The sequence below is a fragment of the Heloderma suspectum genome, chromosome 2, assembly GCF_057233095.1.
Source record: "Heloderma suspectum isolate Gila_16-S chromosome 2, 16-S_ref, whole genome shotgun sequence".
Classification (NCBI taxonomy): Eukaryota; Metazoa; Chordata; class Lepidosauria; order Squamata; family Helodermatidae; genus Heloderma; species Heloderma suspectum.
In genome coordinates this window covers 19,476,643-19,495,854 of record NC_139459.1, presented here as the reverse complement: position 1 = coordinate 19,495,854, position 19,212 = coordinate 19,476,643, and the positions used below count along the sequence as shown (strand labels likewise).

General features: G+C 48.0%; 1 protein-coding gene across 1 annotated transcript in view; it reads right to left on the bottom strand.

The window, feature by feature from the left end:
* Positions 1 to 19,212, bottom strand: part of DCC (DCC netrin 1 receptor) — a 1,145,836-nt gene that overhangs the window by 358,084 nt on the left and 768,540 nt on the right. The window contains exon 16 of the mRNA XM_084829640.1: positions 17,972 to 18,021. Coding sequence (XP_084685766.1) covers positions 17,972 to 18,021 — 50 coding nt within the window. The remainder of the gene's footprint in view (positions 1 to 17,971; positions 18,022 to 19,212) is intronic.

The window sequence follows — 19,212 nt, the reverse complement described above, 5'->3', positions numbered from 1 at the left end:
ACATTCATATCAGGATAAGTGGCTTGATGAGCCCTATATTTATCCTGCATGTGACAGCATTAATCACTGAAGCTAGGCCAGGGATGATCTCCCAATAGCGTCTGGATGGCTTTGCAAGATGATAGTTTATTACAAATTTAATAGGGGGCTAGTTTAAAGACAGGGGAACAAAATACATTGTGACAGGCTGGTCGATGTCTTGACTCCGCTACAATATATCACTACTTTTCCATCAAGAGAATTCAGCAAGTATAGATGTCAAACCGTGATATTTTCCCCATCCACTGGCGACATCTGGTTCTATGCCACAGAGCTGTCGTGTTGTATCCGCTGGCCATGCTCCTAATGGGCATTCAGCTCAGAACAGGAGGAATAAATTCAGGAGCAACTATCAGAGGAAGAGTGGCCAGAACCAGACTGCTCCCCCCCTTCATTCTTCTTCTTTATTAAGGCAGAAGTCAATATTTGATAAGTTATTTGTTCTTGTTACATATTAGGCCCTGAGGATGCTCCCTGCACCACACATGGCAGAACATACATTTAAAACATATTCTACCTATTTAGTTCAAGGAGCATTTGTTAAGCAAGTAGGCAGCTATCTCTTCAGTAAAATCCTATACATGCCTTCTTATAAGTAAGTCCCACTGAATTCAGTGGGACTCAGTCCCTGGTAACTGATCAGCACTGCAGCCTAAGTTACATGGAACATGATTTTGGAGCATGAAGTTCAAAGTTCCAGCCACCCAGCCAGCTGAAGTGTAGTAATTAAATAGCGCACAATCCTATGCATGTTTGGAACACGCTGCCATTGGAGGTCTGCCATGCTCCATCATAGCAGACTTTTAAGAAGGCCTTGAAAACATATTATTTTACGTTTGCCTTCTATTGTTCTGACTGCTGCTGCTGCTGCTGTTAACATCATTGTTGGTTTCATTGTTGGTTTTAATTGTTGTTTTAATTGTTGGCCTTTATTGCTGTTTTCATTGTTTGTATGTTTTTATCACTTTTAATATTTTAACTGTTTTTATGTATTGTTGTAAGCCGCCTTGGGAGGGCTTTTCCCCTGAAAGGCAGCCAAGCAATATTATAAACAAACAAACAAACAAATGTTTAGACAGAAAAAATCCTACAACTCCCACCAAGCCCCAACCAGCATAGCTGGCTGGGGCATGCTCGGAATTGTAGACCTTTTTTGTCTAAAATGCATAGGATTGTGCCCTTAATCAATGATACCTTCAAACTTAGCTACATCACTGTTCATGCTGGCTGGGGCATGCTGGGACTTGTAGGACTTCTTTCTTTCTAAACATGCATAGGTTTGTGACCTTAGTTAGTAAGTAAATAAGTATGTATAGGTCACCACTCAGAGAATTGAGATTCTTCTGTGTGTGTGTGTGTGTGTGTGTGTGTGAATGTGTGTGTGAAAGAGAATGAGAGAAATTATATTTCCTTATTTCTGCTACTGTTGCCACTTGCTTTTTAACACAACCATTCCACCCATTTGTGTGTATCCCCCCCCCCCCGGGAATTTAGTAAAGTTTTTTTTTTTTACTTTGCATCTGAGCCCAAGTCCCCACCCCTAATCAACTGACAATAGAAAGAATACAAAAGCAATAGCACAAGGCAACACATAGAAGTTATTAACACTTCAGTCAGACCACTGCCATTTTAAGACTAAATTTATGAAGGTGGCAGGAACACACTATGTCCTGGCCTACAAGCAGTATGATGTAAAAAAAAAAAAAAATTCCCTTCAGATAGAACAACAATGAGTCAGGCGGCAAATGGCTAAGACAGAACTTTTCTGCCTCATGTACTAGTTCTCTATCTGCAGGTGGTTATTCTTTTTTTAATGGAGGAGCATTCAGATCTAGTTTCTACTTTCTCCAGATTCTACTTTCTCCCACATGTGAAGACCAGGCCTAAGTTGAACCAAGTGTGGTGAGCAGCTGAGATCTACTGAGCTTTAATCAGGAGTCAATTCCCATGAGTATGAGGCATGTTGCAAAGACCTCGTTGTAAAAGACCTGGACAATTCAGCAGGACAGAAAATCCAAGATAGGGTTCTCCCTTACTATAATCCAAGTACAGACTTTCTTTGACACATGGAACTGGCTGAGGTGCTTTTGCACCCTGGCCTATGGTTAGGGATAGACGGATGCCCCCCCTGGGTTCTCCGGGCACCCGCCCACCCACTGTCCTTGCTCACGTGCCACTGGACTTGCTCATGGCCATGGCTTATTCAAAGGGCCATTGACATCTGTAATACTGTGTCGAGTCCAAAAAGGGGTTGGAGTCCAATGGGCTCCCTCCCCCATTTGCTCCACAGATTTTTGTTACCATTTCCATTTTGGATACAGGAGCCTTTGGATTTCTTGACCCATAGCAAAGCAATAATTAATGACTGATCCTGCTATCCCATGGCACTATACTCAGAACTAAGCCCTATTGCATTCAAGGTGTGTATAGGACTGCAGTCATGGTTACTTAGCGAATCATATGTGCAGAAGTCAGAGCTGTCCATGATGAAACCATAGATACTTTTAATTGGCAGTCCAATTTATGAGTTATTTGGTTCATAAAACTACCCAGTTCCTCTCATTACAATGAAAATAGTTCTGAAACATTTCTGCAGTACAAAGGGACCCTTTTGTAAGTAAGAGCCAGTCTGTTTAAAAATGGAATAAAACCCCCAACAATTTAAATGCAAATGCCTCGAGTGGAAATTTCAGCTGCTCTGTCAAAAGAATCAGAGTGATTTTCAGAAGGGTTTTGATCTCTGACAACCTTCCCGCCCCCCACTCACTCTCTGGTCTATGTGACAGGGAAGTAAATCTCCTTGTTTTACTCAGGAGGAAGAGATATGTGCAGGATTTCACATATAAGCTCTCCCTTGAGGTTAGTGTACCCAATTTGGTACAAATCAGCTTCTAAGGTAGTTTCCCCAAACCTGTAGGTCTTTCTGTGGGTGAATCATCCTGCCAAGTTGTAGTCTGAAGAAATGCTCTTCTTTCGCTGCCACCCCTTGCCTTACTCATCCAAACCGTTTCCAATACTGTCAGAAAACGTGATCAAACACCAATTTCTACTAATTTCCGACAAGCCCTAAAGGAAAGGTGTCATTCCCTTCTCTCAGAGCTGAAGTTGACTCCCCACCACCACCACTGGGGGTCAAACGGAATGGAAACAAGCACTGGTAATTCTGTGTTTTTGAAAGAATTGTTTGGGCAATGTTAGTGAATTAACCTGCTGAGGGGGGCCAGCCTACCAAATCTCTCTGTCCTCTCTGACAGAGATGGATGAATCTGTCAAATTTCTTTTCTCTCATTCTCATTTTTTCTAAGATCAAGTTCGGTTTGTCCTGAACTTTGACATCTTTTCCAGTTTTAAGTTTGGTTCCTCCCAAACTTTGAGATGTTTTAAAAAGTTTGCACAAAAATTAGTACCGATTTGTGTGCATATTTGTCCTAACACATGCAGCTGTGTATGCAATTTTGCCCAATACACATTTTTTTTGCAAGCAGTTTCCCCAATATAATGCATGTTTGGTGTCCTTTTCAGTTTTCACTAACTATGCATTTTTGTGTGTACTTTCTCCTGATTTATGCATTTTTTATAAAAATGGAGAATCCCACTGAAAAAATCAGAGAAGTACAACTTTCAAAGGATCACTGAGTTTCAGCTCACGTGTTGCTTTGAAAGTGCAAAATTAGGTAAGTGCACATTAAAATGCAAACCCAATGAATTTCTCCCTCAACCGTACTCTGTCGTAAGATTCTCACCTGTCCTCCATACTTGTTCCTCCTGGTGGCTGCTGGTGGCACCAACCTGAACCCTGGAGAGACATTGCCAGTAGGTTAGATGGCGATGGAGCTGGTGGCTGCAATGTCAATGGGGCGGAGAATCCACTCCAGGTTTCAGTCAGAACCAGTCAGAACTCTAAAGGAGCCATGCAAGGTGCTTTTCAGAACCCCTTTAGAGTTCTGACTGGTTCTGACTGAATCCTGGAGCAGATTCACTTCCCCATGGACATCAAAGCCATCAGCCTCTACTGGTAGATAGTACTGGGCTAGATGGACTCAACAGTTTAACTTCATATAAGGCAATGTCTTAGCTTCCAAAGTAGTGTCTGTCTTGCTAGGCTAATAGCAACCCTGGGGCAGAGACACCCTTCCCCATCACCTCTTTATGAAGCCCAGCCCACCTGCTCTGTCCCAGTCTCAGTCCAGAGCAGGGAGGGGGGCTGTCGCTCAGTGGCAAGGCTTTGCATTCACAAGGTCCCTGGTTCAATCTGTAGGATCTCTGCATATGGCTGGGATAGTGGTGGATGGTGGCTCCAATTGTGGTGGGGCTGTGACTCTACTCTGGGTTTCAGTCAGAACCTGCCAGAACTCTAAAGGAGCTATCCAAGGTGCTGAGCCCATTTTGTTGCAGGTCCCACCCATTATACTGCTATTCTCATCAGTGCTCACAGCCCTAAAAAGGGTTATCGATACTTGACCTGATCCATTGATTAATCAAGGCCGGAGTGGGCAACTTTTGGCCCTCCAGATGTTTCATTATTATTTATTGCATTTATATCCTGCCTTTTTCCCCTCTTGCAAGGAACCCAAGGAGGCTTACATTATCCTCCTCCTCTCTGTTGTAGCCCCACAGCAACAACCCTGTGAGGTGGGTTGGGCTGAGAGTCTGTGAGAGGCCCCAAATCACCCAGTGAGCTTCCATGGCCGAGTGGGACTGGAACCAAGATCTCCTGGCTCCCAGTCCAGCAGTCTCACCACTACACCACACTGGCTCTCAAGTCCCACCAGCCCTCGCAAGCATAGCCAATGGTGAGGGATGATGTGAGTTGGAGGCCAAAACATCTGGAAGGCCACAAGTTGCCCACCCCTGTCTCCAGAGGCTGAGCAAGCTGAAGCACATCCCAACCTGTCCTAGGCCACACAGTGCTTTTGAAATGGATAGAGAAGCCCATCCATGCAGCCCAGTGGAGACTGGAGGCTCCAATTTTGGTGGGGCTGTGAATCCACTCTGGGTTTCAGTCAGAACCAGCCAGAACTCTAAAGGAGCTATCCAAGATGATTAACCTATTTGGGGAATAGGACTCAGCACCTCAGATAGGTCCTTCTGAGTTCTGGCTGGTTCAAGGTTCAGCACTTTAGAAAGCTCCTGGCTGGTTGGTTCTGACTGAATCCCAGAGTGGATGCACAGCCCCACCAAAATCAGAGCCAACAGCCCCCAATGGTCTGGGAAAGACCCTTCTGAAACCCTGGAAAGCTACTGCTGTCTGCTGGTCAGTACAGACAAGACTGAGTATGGCTCGTTATAATAAAGGTGTTGAATCTCATACCCAGGGGCCAAATCTCACCCACCTGGGTCTCCAGTCCAGCCCTCTGGGGTTCCCCAGATGGCCACACTCTCATCCCATGGCCCCACCCCCTTTCCCCCAACTACCAATAATAGCATGGTGGCTTCCCAATTTTTGCACAGCCTTTTCCCCGTATGTGCAAGGTTGATGGGCCTCAGGCTGAGTTCTGGGCAGTAAGAGCTTTAACCTAAAAGAGGCTGTATTTTTGGTGTTTTGGCCATACCCCTTTTGATTTCAGCCCCAGCCACCACTGGAATGCAGCCCACGGGAGCATCAACAAATTGGAATTTGGCCCTCAAGTAGGGATGTACGGACTGTATTTCGTGGATTGTCAGGCACCTTTTGTTCCGTCATCCACTCACAGATGGATGTGAATACTCTTTTCTGTAATGAGGAAAAATATGCAAATTATTCCATAGGAGGTTTCATAATTTACCTTAGTATGTAACATTTAGCATATGGTCCCCCATTCCATTCCAGTTTCCCTCAGCAGAAACGTGCGTACTTTCCTACAAATAAATAAGTGTAAATTTCGGGAAAGTAAAAGAAATTATCCGAAAGTCCATGGACTCCATGTGGCCTTACGGGGTCAGTCCTCAGAGGATTCTGCATGTCAGATTCTTAGAAATCCAAGCTCATTTTAGTCCATCTCAAATTTTGCCAGCATCCCTACCCCCTCAGGCTGAAAGAGGTTCAACACTCCTGTGTTCTTATCAGGTAGTTTCCCTGTCTGCTTATGATAATTCTCATCCACAACGTTAATCAATCCTTTGAGCAAATTCCTGAGGGGACACATGTCTGCCTACTGTCATGCAGAGAAGCATTGGGCAGGACATTCAAAGATCCTGTTGCAATCCTGATGGTGAGCACAATGGAGTTCCATTTTACCAGAAAAAAAAAAAACCCTTGGTTTTCTGAGCCCTATTCCAAATCAAGCTCAGGAAGGGGGGCGGTGCCCATCACCATGTTTATTAAGCAAGGGACTTTTGCCTTTGGCATGCATACATCATATGCTTAATCATAGCAACTAAAGTGTGTAGAATCAAACAGACAAGTGGTCCAGACTCCAGGGTAATAACCAGAAAAAGGCAGTATGCTGCAGTGGTTGGAGTGTCAAGCTAGGATTGGGGAGACAAAGTTTCCAGTCCCCATTCAGCCATGAAGCTTTCACTAGGTGACCTTGGGCTGGGTACTCTCTCTCACCCCAGCCTACCTCACAGGGGGGTGGGGGGGTGGGAAACACAATGCATGCTGCCCTGGGCTCCTTGGAGGAGGAGCGGGTTAAATGTAATGAATGCATGTGGGCCTGCATGAAGAAAATAAATAAACCACATGGTCTGAAAGACTGGAAATATGTGTGTGGTTGGGTGGGTGTCCTCTGCCCGCTCTAAGTAGTACCCCCACTGAGCACAAAAACTTGCCAAGATTGCCTATGATCTAGACAGTTGGATTGTATCATTTTCCTGTGCAGAAGGTCTAAGAAGCAAAGGTCAGATGCTGATCTCAAAACCTGACAATTCTGCGTGCATTCTTGACCTATAACGTGGGTGACAAATGAATGTGCAGAATACTGTGACTGTGATTAGCAGCACGACTCCGTAGCCATGTAGCCAAAGATAATACAAGCTGCTGTGAACTCTGGGCATAAGAGATCCAGACATGTAAAATCAAGTAAAATAACTTCAGTAAAGGTCTGCAGAAAAGACCCTCACCACCCAGCAGGAAGTGTCATCAACATTAAGAACCAAAACGGAGAATATTTCTTCATTACCACGGGGGGGGGGGGGATCCATAACTTCGGTGACTGTGCATCATGAATTATTATTTTTTTGCAGCATTTCAGTTTATGAAAATTTCTTCTTTTTTTCCCTTTCTTTAAAAAAATGTTTTAAAAGATAAGTGCTGTGCAACCTCCTCTCTGTGTCTACAGATATACGCTCAGCAAGCTGAAATGTGTTGCAGTGCGATGGGAAAAGGATTATGTAAGAGGCTTTTTGATTGATTGTCTTTGCCACTCATAAATCAGCTGTAAGTTGTGTACATCCCTCATCATTTCCAGATGAAAAAGAGTTCAAACAAGGTGTCCTTTTATTTGTAAGTGTTTTGCACACATGTGTTTTTTTTTAATTAATATTCTCAACAGAAAGCACTGATCCCATTTGCACCAAAACATTTGAAAAATGAAAATACAGCAGTGGGATTTTCTTTTCTTTTTAAAAGGACAATTTGCATGGGCTGGGCAAAGTATTTTGCTCAAGGACATGAGCCTGCCATGGCAGGGATCCTGAACCAGTGACATCAGGGATATTGGGAAAGGGTTACAGGCCATCCCCCGCCCCAACAAGTAGACCAGCCAAATAAGCCTTCTTTCTTCAGAAGGCCTGAAGTTGGTCAGGTGATGCATCTTGACTGTTATGGGTCAGGATTGCTCATTGGCCTAAGCAGTTACACGTGCTGGCTACACAGACCTCCTTGTATTTGCTTTGCTGGTACCGTAGCTGGGTCTGACAAGTAGCATTCCACAGCTCTTAATTGTACACAAGTGGCAGATTGCCCAAATCCAGTGGACACTGGTGGCTCCCATGTCATGAGGCAGTGAGTCAGGATAAGTCAGACTTCTAAAGGAGCCACTCATGGTGCTGAAACCATTTTGGGGACAGGATTCAGCACTTTGGATAGCTCCTTTAGCATTCTGGCTGGTTTGGACTGAAACCCAGACAGAACCTACCCCCCAAATAGCTTCAGCACCTTGGACAGCTCTTTAAGAATTCTGACTGGTTCCAACTGAAACCTGGAGCAGATCTACTGCCCCACTGGCATTGGAGCCACCAGCCTGCACTGCCCAAATCCATCCAGTGGTGAAAATGGGCAAGAAGGCTTCAGTGCAGAACTGCAGCCAAACATTATAGCAGTCCAGAAATCCTAACTGTTATGCTTTGAAAATGTAATTCACATAAACAAGATTAGGGGAATGCCAGCCAAATCCGCAATCCACTGGCAGTATGGCTGTAAAATCATTATCCCTCCTAATGAAATGGGAAATATTCCACTGGTGCCATAAAGTAAGGGCTCAGGGATCTATAGTTACTGTGTTGCAACACCTGTTGGTAAAAGCTGCTTGTGTATTGCCAGCTCATGGCTTCATAACACACACTGCCGGGTCCAGGTTCCTGAGGGCCCAAGACATCCTCAGTGGGCCCCTCCCACCACCATTCTTATCACCATTGACAGCAGCTGCTGCTGCTTTGCATCCTGTTTGTGACAATTGCTACCACTTGCTTGCTCGACAGAGATACTCACAGAAAAAAGGTAATATCCTAAACCTCACAAAAAAAGCCACCAAACAATATAAAAAGGTAAAGGTAAAGGTGTCCCCAACCAGTCGTGTCCGACTCTAGGATGCGGTGCTCATCCCCGTTTCTAAGCCGAAGAGCCAGCGCTGTCCAAAGATGCTTCCATGGTCATGTGGCCGGCATGACTGAACACCGAAGTGCACGGAACGCTGTTACCTTTCCCGCCGAGGCGGTGCCTATTTATCTACTTGCAATTTCTTGCTTTCGAACTGCTAGGTTGGCAGAAGCTGGGACTGAAGACGGGAGCTCACTCCGTCATGCAGCACTCGGGTCTCGAACTGCCGACCTGCCGACCTTCCAGTCTGCAGTTCAGCATCTTAACCACTAAGCCAATATAGGTTATAGGAAACTGGCACTGCCAATTTGAATAAACACTTCAAAACAAGGCTTTAATAAAAAAACACACAAACAAAGTTAAAAAGATCTACAAACAGATCTTTTAAGCTTTGTAATATTTTATTAAATATTTTTGAAGTGTTTTGAAGTGTTTATTGGGATTGATAGATAGAGACCCATTGAGAAAGTAGGTCATACCATCTACTGCCTTTCCTTCTCACCTCCGCTGTTGTCTGGGCCAAAGCGAGAGAGAGGTGAATAAGCAGCCTGAAATGGTGAAGAAGAAGAAGGAGGAGGAGGAGGAGGAGGAAAAACTCCAGTGGGGCCCTACTGGGGTGTGGGCCCTCTGCAGGTGTCCAGCCATGCCTACTCTCGACACTAGCCCTGATTATACACCTATATCACTTCCTGCTATGCATCACCAAAACCAAAGTTTGCCAGGTGATCCTGCTGGTTCATTTCGGAACCCCAAGGCACTGACAGAATGCTACTGCTGTGTCTCCTGTCACATCCCTCCTCTGGTCCCTTTCTCTCTGCCTGCTCTGGGACAACATGAGAGTCCTACTGAAACAACACTGAGGGAAGGAAGGAAGCAAAGGTGTACAAAAGGATGAATGGAGCAAGAGGCACAATGGCTGCATGTTTCTGTCCTCTCTTGAGGCATTTAAAAGAAGCAGGATCTCCAGCAGGAGCCTTGGGGGCACAAGGAACAGGGATTCAGTGGCTAATCTAGCAGCTTTCTACACTCTGGATCCATATAATTGTAGATCACAGGACGCATCCACATTTATTTTCAAACAGAAAGGGCCATAGTTAATTTAGAGGAGTGCATGCTTCGCATGCAGAATGTATGAGCTTCATCCCTGATGTCTCTAAAAGTTCTCAGTTAGCAGTGCTTGAAACGGGCCTTGGAGATAGGAATGGGCAAACTCCCCTGTGACCTGTTCATGCTCTGCTTACCAGACTCCTGCTGGTTGCCCAACCCTGGAAGGTGTGTGAAGTGATCTGCCAGACAGTCTGTGGGTGCTGGCAAGGTCTCAAAACTTTTTTTCCACAAGCCACAATTTTGCTACCATGTACGCCTGCAAGATGGCTAGATAGCATCACCGATGCAATGAATATGAACTTGAGCACACTCCGGGAGAGAGCGCAGGACAGGAAGGCCTGGCGTGCTATGGTCCATGGGGTCACGAAGAGTCAGACACGACTGAACGACTGAACAACAACGCCTGCAATTGTGTGCGAATTGTGCTATTTACAGCCACAATTTTGTGGAAAACGCGAATTCCATGAATATATATACCCACAATCTTGCGCAAAATTGCAATTTACATCAATTTTTTAAATGCAGGATACTGTGAGCTTGCCTGACTTGGTGGACTCCGAGTCAGGCCACCTCAAGGATCTGCGAAGACTCGCCAAGCTCTACCCCCAAACCAGATTCCTCTGGCATCCCTGCTTGTAATGCTGCTGCCAATCTGAGTAGGCAATACTGAGTATGAGGAACCAATGGGGTGACTCAGTATATAAGGCAGCTTCATATGTTCAAGCTTACAAAGGCTGCATTCTATTTTCTGTTTAGGTGCAGCAAGAGTATTTGATCTATACTAGGGGTGGGCAAACTTTGGGAGGTCTAGGGCCAAATTCCACCGCCCAGAACCCCCCAGGGACCTCACCCCTGTGTCCTGCCACTACTGTGCCCCTATGCAAAAAAAGGGATATTTTTACTTTTGTGTTGCCATACTGCTGAATTTCGGTGGCAAACCACAGCTTGTTTTCTTTAAGTTTTAAAGGAAACATCAGAAAAAAAACACCCCTTTCTGGCTGCCATGCTGCTGAATTTTGGCAGCAAATTCAGCAGCAATGAGGGCTGCAAAAATGGCCACTCCCCACCCCCTGCATGCAGCATGTGGGCCATGGACTGTCCACTCCTGGGCTATAGTAATGAAATAATTATCCAGATAGACCAGCCAGGATGGGATGGCTCAATTCCAGTAGGTTCAGGTCCGCCCAAGACATTCTGCTACCTGAGGCACAGCAGCAAATGGTTCCCCTCCCCAAAGTCAAAGTGCATAGCAATCAAGGTCAGCCTAGTTAATTTTGCACTTAAGGCAGACAATACCAGAAGCACCTCAGTGGCAGTAAAAATATAATAATTATAACAACAACAACAACAACAACAACAACAACTCAATAACTAACTGTTTGCTGCCCTCTCATGGCTGTCCAAAGTGAAGTGGCTGCCTGACACTGCCTAATGGTAGGGCCAGCCCTGAGTTGGTTTTTCTGAGAAGGTCATGCTGTAACTGCACAATACAGGGCTGGTGTTTTTTTTCTGTGGATTCACATTTTGTCCCACTGGTATCGAAGGTGAACCTCTATTTCCCTCTCGAGAGGCCCATTTGCCACTATAGAGTGTTTGTATAACGAGGGACAATTCTCCAGGCCCCACACGCTGCAGTGATGAACTGTGGACTAACTAGAATACTCCAGTTTAGTGGGGGACTTCTTTCAAGAGCCAGAATATACAGAAGGCAATTCATGAGTATCGTGATTTGCTTTGAGAAATGGCAACTGCTTCCCTTTTTCCCCTTTTCTTTCCTCCCTGGAGGATGCTTCTTTTCAAGGCTTCTGCCACACAAATCTGCTGCTTTATATGGATGACAAGGAACCCTTTAATGTCTATGCCAGAAAGCTAGTATTATCTTATAAATCCCAGACTGCAACATCAAGTGTGCCACAAGAAGGGTGCCTCATTAAAAGTATCAGAAAGAGCCGTTCCCTCTTTCCTCGGAGTCAGCAGCAACTGCCTTGCAAAGTCTTGTTTGTGAGCAATTAATAAGTGCTCACATCTGCCCATGTTCTAGCAAAGCAGGGTGCTTTCCTTAATTAAACTGGCTCTCCGGTACCTGTGACACCTTTGCCTATGCAATGAGAAAAATCCAGAATGCCTCCCCAGCTACCTTTCCATCACAAAAAAGTACAGGCACCTGGGTTGGCCAATGCTGCTAATGAGGAAGGATAAATAATAAATAATCAACAAAAATAGCTGCATGGCACATTTAGAACAAGTATTTGCTCTATTTCAAAAATAGTGCTTATGACAAGATACATTTATTGGTCCTCACAACATTTGTTGAGCTGAGCTCAACATTTTCATATGAGAAGTTTCTGGTCATCTTTCAGGGGTTCAAGGGGCGCATGGGGCTGAACCACCAGACCATTTTGGGGACACGGTAGCAAAATTGAGGGGGAAACTCACCACTGCCAACGATGGTTTCTCCTCAACGAAAGCTGCCATTTTCCCTGTCTCAGGCTGTCTGGAAGCAAATCTATGTTATCACATAGCTTGGCTCCAAGTAGCTTTTAGGAAAGGAAAATAGTGGGTGGCAACTGGGAGTCATCAGGCAGTGGCTGTGAGTCTCTCGCAGCCCCCCAACACACAAACACACAATTTTTTTCCATTTCCAAATTAGATGATGAATTGGGGGGGGAGGGGAGGGGAGTGGCATTTGCTCAGCTAGGGATGTGTGAATTGAATTGGCAAACTTGAGCTCATTGAGCTCTCCAAATTCCACCTTGAAGCTCATCCCAACTCATAACAGAATGTAAGGTTTTGTAATTGTCATTTGCATGCACATGTGTGCGCATTTTGGTGCACATTTTCGAAATGTATTCCTCAGTTGTGCACATTTTTGAAAAATACACATTTTTCTCCCATTGGTTTAAGCACATGTCTGTCCATTTTTCAAAAGTACACTTTTTCATGTGTACTTTTCAAAAGGACACATGTTCGAAAACAGTTTTCTTTGGTCCGCAAATTGCAGTGCAGGCTTGGAAATGTACCAGCTTCGACTGCAGAGTGCGTTCAAGTCTGCCTTCAAGTCCAGGAGTTGTGAACTGGGTAAATTCTGGTCTAAAACAAACTGAAATGAACTTCTCATACATCCGTATACTAAGTTCTAGCACTTACTGACTCACTACACACTTAGGGTTAGGGATGGTGCTCGGCTGAGTCTGGGAGTCTGACAGACTCCCCCCCCCCACTCACACCTCCAGGCTGCACCTGCTGAGCGACTGCCCCCACTTTTGCCCCCACCACTTACTGAGCCTCCTGTACCTACCCTGAGCTGTTTGCGAGCGTCCGTCGTCCCTGCAGTTGCCATTTTGCAAAAGAAAAGGCAACTCAGGAACTCCCAGAAATTCAATATTGTGCACCCAGTGGCCAAAAAGCCCTTAGAGAAGAAGTCTGAAAGGGCTTCATTCGTATATCTCCCCTTCAAAATATGGGACTCAGACACTTGAAATATATTGAATACATTTATTGAATTTATTGAATAACTTGAAACATATGTAGCCCATGGCATCCTGATTATTAGAAAAAACCTCAGTGGGGGACTTTTGCCCATCTGTCTCTCACAACGAGATACATGAAACACTACATTGTTTATGTTGAGGGGTCTTATAGGCCCCTTCCAACCCTGCTATTCTATGATTCTATGTAGGCCAAGATACAAAGACTACAAGAGAAGTCCAAAGGGAGGGCATTTTGTATATTGCACATTCAAAATGGGGGGCATGGATAACCCCACAATGGTTAAAGTACATCCACAACACTGAACTATTTGAAATTCTGTACACACACAATCCAAAACACCCTGCTGCTAATGGCCAAAGTATGAAAATGGGACATTTTGCTATCCACCAGAGTGACATTCCAGGAACACTACACATGGGAAAGAAAGCTGGGCTGTGGGAGTATGCTCTCCTCAGTGTTTGTGTGTGTTATGATAACATATGCCCTCACCCCGGCGCCAGCTTGTCTGGCTGAAAGGGGGGGGCATTGCGGGTGGGTGGGGTGACAAGACGTAGGGACCTCTGATTGGTGTACCCCAGTGGCACCACCATGCAGGGAGGGGCAGGCTGAGCTGCCTTAAACTCAGCTCCCCCTCTCAATCTCAGCTCTCTGGCTCGACGCAGCTAGAGAGGAAACAAAGGAAAACACCTGCCTCCTGAAGACCGCCTTTGTCATTTGCCAGCCACCTGGACTCAGTGTGCAATCTACGCGCCAAAACCTACCTCTCCTGCTCCTCGCTTCTTCTTCAGGCAGTCGCTGCATGCCTCCGCCACCGCTGCCCTGGAGTTGATGGTGCTCGTGGCGGAGGCGTGTGTGCGTGGGCGCTGCCCCCTCGGCCGGCGCTTGCCGCCCGATGGAGCACCCGCAGCTGTGACAGTGCACGCTCAGGGTGGTGCCGAGCGTCTACCCAGCCGCGGCCCCGGGGATACCGGCGGTCGTGGCGGGGGCGTGTGTGCGCGGGCACCGCCCCCTCGGCTGGTGCTTGCCGCCCGGCTGGGGCGCCAATGGTTGTCCTGGTGTGCGCCCAAGCGCGGCGCCTCCTCCTTCAGCCTGTTGACCCGCGCCTGCCCCGCCACGACCCTGGGGTTGCCGGTGCTTCGGTGGGGCGTGGGCGCCGCCCCCCTCGGCTGACGCTTGCTGCCGGGTGGGGGGCGGCAATGTCTGTGCGGGCGTGCACCCGGGCGCGGCGCCTCCTCCTTCATCCTGTTGCTGCGTGCCTGAGCCACCGCTGCCCCGGGGTTGCCGGCGGTCACGGCAGGGGCAGGGTCGCCGCTCCCTCGGCCGGCGCTTTGGCGGGGGAGCCGACAACTGTGCCGGCTCGCGCCCGGGTGCGGCGCCGGCTGTCCTGCTCCCCTGCGGGGGAGCCTGGACTCGCGGTGGCTGGGCACCCGCCCCCTCCTCCTTCTCGCCTCGGGTGGGGGCCACGCGGCCGCGGCCTTGGGCTTCCCGGCGCTCGCGGCAGGGGCGCATGTGTGCGGGAGTCGCCCCCCCTTGGCCGGCGTTCGCTGCCCCGATGGGAGTGACGGCAGCTGCACAGGCACGCGCCCATTTACAGCATCTGTCGATCCGCTCCCTCGCCGGGGCGGCGTCCGAGCACCCGCGCCCCCCCTTTTTTCAGCGTGCGCTCGAGTGGGCCGCCGGTGGCTGCGAGCAGTTAGCAGAGGGCTAGAGGTGCTAGCCCTTATCTGATCTGGGAAGTGAAGCTGGGTCAGCCCCGGTCAGAATTTTGGATGGGACACTGCAAGGGAATCAGGCTTCTTGCACTGATCAGGGGCTTGTTCTCTCCCTTTTTGCTGGCTCTGAGGGGTGCCGGCACTTGCGGTGATGGCGTGCCTGCCCCTCCACTTCTTTCCCCACTGGCGGTCTCGCAGGCTGGGGCGCCAAGCAGTTTGGCGCCACCTCTTGCCGCCTCCTGTGAGCGTGGGGCGCTCACGGCGGAGGCATGTGCTTCCCCCCAAATAAATAAATACATACATACAAACAAACAAAACCACAGCCAAGGCTCCCCGTAGTCCGCCCACCGCAGCTCCCAGGTCGCGGGCGCTCTTGGCTGGGGATGCCCGCCCTCAGGAGTGGCTCCTGTGGCCGCGGGCCCTTGCTGCGCCTCTAGGGCCTCTGTGTGCATGTATCCATAGGCATGGCTTTAACTTAGTAAGGCTTTATGGCACCTCCTTCCGGAAGCGTGAGCCTCTACTCAAAGCCGGACTGCGGATTCACATGGTTCCGCCGCTACCCTAAGGGGTTTCAGATTCTTGGGGCAGGTCCAATCGTGCTGTGGGTAATGGCCTGTAGAGTGGAGGCTGCTGCCGCCGCTAAGCACATTTTGGATGACCTTACAGCCAAGTAAGTAACACCCCCCCTTCAGTATGACAACATGAACTCGTTATTCATTCTCTATCCTCCTGAAATTTGAAAGTCATGTCATGTGTCAGTGTGTTCGCGCTCCAGAGTTGGTGTTACAACATCTGGTTCGGGGTCCACCAGGTTCCGGATTAGGCAAACCAATTGTCAGGAAATTAGGTCAACGTCTTCCGGGCCTTAGCCTCGTGGGTGCTCCTTTCCCAAATCCCATCCTTGCAGTACCATGGGAGTCCGGGATACTGAAGCCAGTCATGCCATCCTGCATTCCATGGCTCTCCGTACAGGAGCCGCCTGCGACACAACAGGTAGGGGGTGCTGCGCACTTGACAAAGCTTCAGCGATAGGACTCATGGCCCTTATCTATAGATCATTGGCCGCAATTTTGCGCCTCCTTAAGGAACAACAGACTATCTGGGTCCATAAGTCGCAAGCCGGCCATTTAGCCTTCCGGCCCATAACGGTGGGATTCACTGACAGGGCACAGATGTTGCCTGCTTTAGTAAATTAGCCACCCTTTCTCCCCAGATACCCCTTTTGGCTTCGGGGGTAACAGCCCTCCATTTGAGTTTTACAGTAAAACGTTTCCTTCGGAATTCAGGGTTGGTTTGGGCTCCCAAGGCCGACTTGTCCCGGCGGGCCTTCGATATGCTTCAAGATACAGGTCTGGACCAGTGTAACCCATTTACGTATTTGGGGATCAAACTGATCAGTATGGCAAGGGCATGGCAGTGGCCCATGGCCAAACACAAGGCAATGAGTTATGTCCAGTCGGCACCTTACGGGTTTTAGGGAATGCCGCGGGTCTGAGGAGGGGCCTACATTTTATCACTTCAACGGCTTACTGTTGACATAAAGGCAATTTGGGCAGATTCTACATAAGCTCTACCCTGCTGGGCCTAGGTAATTTACAGTCAGAACACACTGTTACATCGAAGCAGTCTCCATGGTAGCTGCTGGAGGTTTCTTTGAGGCATGTTATGGCAGTTAGAAAATGGGGCTTCACAGCATTCCGGCCTGCGTTCACAAGTTGTCCACTTCTTCCTGACACAATTTTCGCCTTGCTTGCCCTAATGTGCTTATTCCTTAGACCAGCAGACTCATCGTACGCTGATAGGGGTGCTCTTACATGGGCACGTTATGATGTATGGAGCTGCATGAAGGGCTTGTATGTCATCTTCAGACTTCAGCTTTTGTCACCCCGTCACATTAAGATCCAGTGGCTTCACAGACATGGCGTATGGTGGGAGTCCCCTCCTCACTCTGTTCCACCAAAGTTTGTCAATATTCCTCCGCAGGTCCAGGTGCTGCACATTGAGAGGAATGACTTTGGCTGTAAGCCAGGTGAGGACCTGATCGAACAGGCCTTGGTTGAGATGCAGGTGGTCCGGCATACCTGGCCGGAAGTAGCCTATTGCAGCCCTCACTGCTCCCATGGATCAATGGGAAGGAATGGAATGACGTTGCCAGTGGCAAGGCATGTCTGAAAGTGCACAGAGAAATGGCTTATGGCCTATGCGAATGAGGTGATGGATGCACCACCTGCCAGGGAATTCTGTGGACATGGAGGGAGCGTTACAGGACGGACAGTGTCCGCCTGTCTCATGTAGTGTATAACATATTTCTTTCTGATCTGCAAAGGGGCCTGCGGGACGTTCTTCTGTGCAGGTGGGGGGAGTTTCATAAGCTCTAGGCTTGTGACTCCGGTGGCGGCTAGGACGGGCAAAAACAGGAAAGTAGGGATGGTGTGCATGCAGAGGCACCTTATGGTGACAGGTGACGCCTGAGGCCCCCTGAACGGGTTGTGCGGCTTGGCAGAGGGATAAGGGTTGCCTGGGAGACCAACCCTACTCACTCACCCAGGTGTTTCGCGGCACCGGGTTGGGGGTGACACCGGAAGGTCTACCTCCCCCAGAAGGGGCAGTCCAGAGGGATGGCGAGATCACCGCCACCCCTCAGGCTGGGTGTGTTTTCGCCCAAGAAGTGCCAGCTAGCCGCTGACACAGTTAGATGCCCGTCCTAGTTACCCCTTTGCAGCTACTTCAATAAATGTGGCCCAATTTTCAACCCAAGTTTGTTGTCTGCGTCTTCTTTAACCCATCTCCGCTCGCAATTAGCAATGTGCAATTTATACTAGTGAATATACATAGAGGCACAAACATGTGCTATTTCACACAAAGAGACTAGGCCCTGACTTACCTTTGAGTTCACCACTTCCAAAGAGACATTCTGAGGCATAGCACTTGGCACTGAAATGTGGGGGGGGGGGGAGATGGATGAAAGTGGAAAAGCTGTAATTAGAGTAATAAAGGCTAATGACAAATCTTCTATCCTTTCTAAAAAAAAATCCATCTGTGTCATTCCCCCCCCCCATTTATAATGGCACAGCAACTGTGAAAACCATTCAGCTGGCACCTCAGAGCATTCCCACAGAGGTGAAAACTAAACACATCTGCCCCATTTCCCCCCATTTTCAATAAGCTTCTCTACCAGCCAATTTAAGAGCTGACTAATTACTTATCATTTGTGTGAAGTAATTAAAAGGCTTTAACATGGGGTAGTCCCACATTGCCAAATGCATGTACATTAAACTTTTTTTTTTTTTTTTTAATGGCGGACACTCTGTTTACAACACCAACAGGATCTCATAGGCTATGATCTTACATTCCCATGGTGGCCCTGTATTGGGTGCCTGTGATACTGGAAATTAGGCAGGTAGTGACTAGAGAAAGGACCTTTTTAGAAGTGGCTCCCAGGCCAACTATTAGAGGTCAGCACTGCCATGCAGTTGCTGATGGCCTGAGACATCAAGAGGGCCCACTAACTACTCTACCATGGATCCAAAATGCCAGCTATAGGCCCCCAGGCCTGGCACTCCTCTCAGCACTGGAGCCTAGATGGCTGTGCTGGCATCTGTCATTAATATATAATATTACCCCAGTGTCATTAATATATAGCATTACCCCAGTGCCATGCTATGTTGGGACCCCAGAGGCATTGTTGTGGAATTAAAATGGTGACACTAGCCACAACAGCTGCTACCTAACTGGCTTTTGTTGGGCTCACTTGCCACCACCAGTGAAAGGAGAGGGGAGGGTGCTGCCATTACAAAGGGCCTCACCCATGGGAGCGCACCACTGAGGGGCCACAGGGGAAGCTATCATGGCCCCCACTAAAATTGGCACCAGCCTTGTTGGCACCCCAATGTTGGAATGCCGAGGGCCATTCAGCAGGCATCTACTTGGTTGGATTTTTGGTGCCACATGAATAAACTGTTACACTTCCAAGCTTTTAAAGGATAATATTTTAATGGTGCTCTTAAGAACATAAGAAGAACCATGCTGGATGAGACCAAGGATCCATCTAGTCCATCTAGTCAGTGGACAACCAGTTGCTCATGGGAAACCTTCAAGCAGGACATGAGTGCAACAACACCCTCC